The following is a 4,213-nucleotide window of genomic DNA, read 5'->3' as shown; positions in this document are numbered from 1 at the left end:
GATTTGTTTGTTGGGGGACATTTATATAGCCATCTCGCAGCATAGTGATTTCTCACTAGTCATCACAAAATATTTAATTATATTGTGTAACAAGTAAAAAATATGGTTATTTTGTTAAATGCCTCAATCCAATTTTTGTAATTTTTTCAAAATACATTTTGGAAAAAAGTATTTTCTTCATAATGTTGCAACATACTTGTCGATTTGGCATACAGGATTATAGTAAATTGATGCTTATAAAGTTATAATGAAGCTAATCATTTAGAATCTAACCTAAGCTTTCAAGAATTAACAATTAATTAATACATAAAATTTATTTCATCAAACAACAAAATTTTCCAAACAAAATTAATACAAACAAAAAAAGTGTCATACACTGATCTGAACTTCAGTTCTTGTGTTGTATTACTGGCATTGTATTTCGGGTTGCCAATGGCTTCCCCAATATATTTAATGCTTGCATTCGTTGCATTTCTTGTCCTTCAAATCAGAAAATAAAGAAAGGAAAAAAGATTACATAATCATTTATATTTATAGTCATAAACTAATGATAATTACAGATTATGAGATTATCGTCAACATTGATTTTCGTACCTTCTTCAATGGTGAGCTGAATTGCTCTTTTTTCTAACTCAACTGCGTGTCTGCTAAGTTCCAATGGAGATAATCGCAAGAGCACTGTAAGATCACAGCAATCATAAGTCAAAACCTGATTTTCAGCACAAAAAGAATTTAGATTCAACTTACATTGAATATTCTCTCTATGATTAGATCCATCACATTGCTTGATGAAATTCTGCAGACGAATGAATCTTTCTGTCATCTGATCATCATCATTGGAAACTTTAAACCGAGGAACAGATGTCTTTGAAGCGATGTAACTTGGATGCGTATTCTTCCCATTTAACTGGCTTACTTTCCTGCGAGGGTAATTGTAATGTTCATGTGTACTGTTATTGTTCAAGAGAGAAGATGAAGAGTAGTCTGGTGTATGCCTTTTGATTCCAGATATTTTAGCTGAATCCATGAACGATTGTCCCTCAACTGGAAGCAAAATTGCGGGATTTGTGTCGCGATTTAAGTTACTATTATCTCTCAGTGCGACTTTTTTGGCTGCTAAAATCGGCTGTTTATGGAATGCGGTTGCGCCGGTTACATCGATCGTGTTAATCTCGGAATTAATCATTTTGATTGTTCTGTGATGAAATTCTACACAAATTCGTTTAATCTGACCTGCGGAGAAGATGAAATCCATCAATGAAAAACAAAAGTAATCAATTACTAATCATTTCCATCGATTAATGCGAATTATAATTGGGGGCGATGAGTTAATTTTGAATGAATTTCACTCATGGAATATTGCCCTAAACATCGAACAGAAAATTATCACGATTCATAAATGTACAAATCCAAGAACAATGAGAGATAAAAACAAGCTTCGAATCACATTCAGATCCAAGTAAATTAGGAACTAATTTATCTGAGAATCGAGTTTACACAATTGTAAGTAAAAAGAGGCGAAATTTTCGAGTTGAAGAAAATCAAATCCCTATTTACAAGAAGATGATATCGATTTCAAATTCAGTTTGAACTAATAATTGACATGAAGATTTACCGTTTTTAGCTGCAAATTCGCCCGATCCAAAGGGAAGAAAGAGAGACGGCGCGAGTTAAATGACATTGGGGGTTTTCAAAACAAGGTTTGGCTCCAAATGAAGCCCAACAAAAGAAAAGTCTAAATCCATTTTTATATTCCTTTTTTCTTTTTTTTCGCCCTTTTATGAATTTTCAATTTTGGAAGTTTTCTAAAGACCCACCCCTAAACTTTATATTTTTCTTTTTTTTATTCTTATTATCTTCTAACCCTACTTCATTTTCATCTTTAATTTTGTAAATATGAATAGTATTTCCTCTATTTTTTGTTATACTATTCATATTTTCAAAAATGAAGTTGAAGTTTCGGTTGCCAATTTTAGTTCCTTTCATTTTTATTTTACACATTTTTAGTTTGTTTTTATCTACTAATTATAATTTAAATGTAATATTTAATATTTATAATATCATGTTATATACTAATTTATATTAATTAATCGTAAATATAAAGTTTAATATTTATTTATCAAATTTATATAAAAAATTAAATATATAATAAATAATTGAAATACGGTAACATAACTTATAAAATATGGTAATCAAAGATGATCGTTATCTTGATATATTTATTATAAATATAATTTTATTTATTTAATAATTATTTATGATAAAGTAATAATTAATTTAAATTTATTATATATAAAAATTTTATTTATGATAATATAATTTATAATATTTTTGTAATGAAAAATATAATATATAATATTCATTAAAATCTAATTAGTAGATGGGTGTATTTGGCAATAAATATATATATATATATATATATATATATATATATATATATATATATATATAAAAGTTATAAAAATAGAATATTCTAGGAATACACTTTCTTGAGTAAAAAAATAGTGTAGAAAAAAAAATTAAGATTGGAGATGAAACACTATTTACCTCATTTTTTACTCCATTTACGGAGGAAAAATGAAAATTGGTTGGAGATCATGTAATGGGTGAGTTATTTTCTTGACCAATAATATAAATAAAAGTAGATTACATGAATGATCTTTATGGTTTGGGGTAATCTATGAGCTTGGTCCCTAAAATGTATGTTTGTTGAGTGTTGGATCCCTGATAGACGTAAAATGACTAAAATACCATGAATTATTCGTTTTTATTATTTTTTATTTATTATTATATAAAATCAATATAAAAAATCCTAAACTTAGTCTAATCGTTCCCACCCTCTCTCACATTTTCTCTCATTGACATCTCTATTCTTCTTCCTTCATCGACCACCAACCCAACCACCATCCTCCACCCCAGCATTCGTTGCCCCCGCCACCATGTCCAATGATGGTGGTATTTCCTTCGTGTTCTTCCTTCAAGGCATATTGGCAACGTTCATCGGAGAAGGAGAAGGTGGAGCATGCTCTTGAACGTTGCCATTTCCCGTTGTCCCTTTTCTATTGTTGGTGCCCCAAACGAATCGTATATCACCGATTACATTTGATTTCCATTTCGATTCTCGGTTTGATTTTGGTTTAAGGTTTGATTTTGAGTTTCAAAGTCGATTTTGAGTTTGATTCTAATGTCGATTCAGAAACCCACTCACTTACTCACCTTTCATTCACCTTCAGGTGTATCACCCTTTCATCTTCCCTGTCGACACATGCACCCTCTCCCTTCACCAGAACCTGCATCACCCTCCCCCTTTCTTGGCCTACAACCCTGACATCGCAACACATTTCTGCTTTAATCATCTTCTATAGTGTTGTCGCCTATGACATCCCGTGATTTAGGTCTAAAATTGTGGACAGTCAATTCATAGTAAATCTCTTTGTAATTTGACTCATCTAGTTTTAGTGAATCTTTTGTAAAATAAATGTTTCATTCCCACTATTATAAGTTACCAGATGGTATCTTACTTCCATATATGTAAAATATAACATCCCCTCCAGCACGTATCATAATATAGTCTGCTTTGGGCTCCCAGCACGAAAACTTCCTAGGGGGTCACCCATCCCTGGATTGATCTCGCTCAGACACGCTTAACTTCAGAGTTCTTATAGGATCTGTTGCCCTCATGGATTTAAAACGTATTATGACAAGGAAGGTATCCACATCCCTTTTAATGAAATGATTCGTTCTCCTTCCAAGCCAATGCAGGATCAGGTGCAACCCACCTTCACCCCCCCCCCATTATAGGGTTTGATGTCCCCGTCGAACACATCGACCCGTGCCCCAACTCGGATACCATTGGTAACACCCCCTCTAGCACATATCACAATATTGTCCGCTTTGGGCTCCTGGTACGAAAACTTCCCAGGGGGTCACTAATCCCTAGATTGCTCTCGCCCCGACACGCTTAACTGCAGAGTTCTTATGGGATCTGTTGCAAACAAAATCCCAAACTATAAGCCCAAAGTTTAGTGAGTTCCCCCAAAATACCCGCACAACAAATAACACACATATAATAACAACATACTATGGGCCCAATCAACCATCGGGATGGAATGCCCCATGCCCTCAACAATCGGGTTGGAATGCCAACATACTATGGGTACAATCATCCTCGGGATAGTCTACCTACGGCCCACAACCATCGGGTTGGAATGCC

At 33.2% G+C, this 4,213-nt stretch overlaps 1 protein-coding gene across 2 annotated transcripts; it reads right to left on the bottom strand.

Moving 5' to 3' along the window:
* Positions 1–260: 260 nt before the first annotated feature.
* LOC145011683 (uncharacterized) lies at positions 261–1,728 on the bottom strand. 2 transcript variants are annotated; one of them, XM_078970416.1, is made up of 5 exons: positions 1,616–1,728; positions 996–1,233; positions 748–920; positions 595–678; positions 261–480 (listed from the first exon to the last, which is right to left on the bottom strand). In XM_078970416.1, the coding sequence occupies exons 2-5, from the start codon at positions 1,184–1,186 to the stop codon at positions 389–391; spliced, it is 540 nt and encodes a 179-aa protein (XP_078826542.1). In that variant the 5' UTR covers positions 1,187–1,233; positions 1,616–1,728; the 3' UTR covers positions 261–388. The 2 variants fall into 2 exon arrangements, with proteins under 2 accessions (XP_078826542.1, XP_078826541.1); XM_078970415.1 differs by having other exon boundaries at positions 748–1,233.
* Positions 1,729–4,213: the final 2,485 nt, after the last annotated feature.

This window comes from Lactuca saligna, chromosome 8 (assembly GCF_052625555.1).
Source record: "Lactuca saligna cultivar CGN05327 chromosome 8, ASM5262555v1, whole genome shotgun sequence".
NCBI classification, from domain to species: domain Eukaryota; kingdom Viridiplantae; phylum Streptophyta; class Magnoliopsida; order Asterales; family Asteraceae; genus Lactuca; species Lactuca saligna.
The sequence above is the reverse complement of the archived record's forward strand: the minus strand, read 5'-3'. Positions and strand labels throughout refer to the sequence as shown.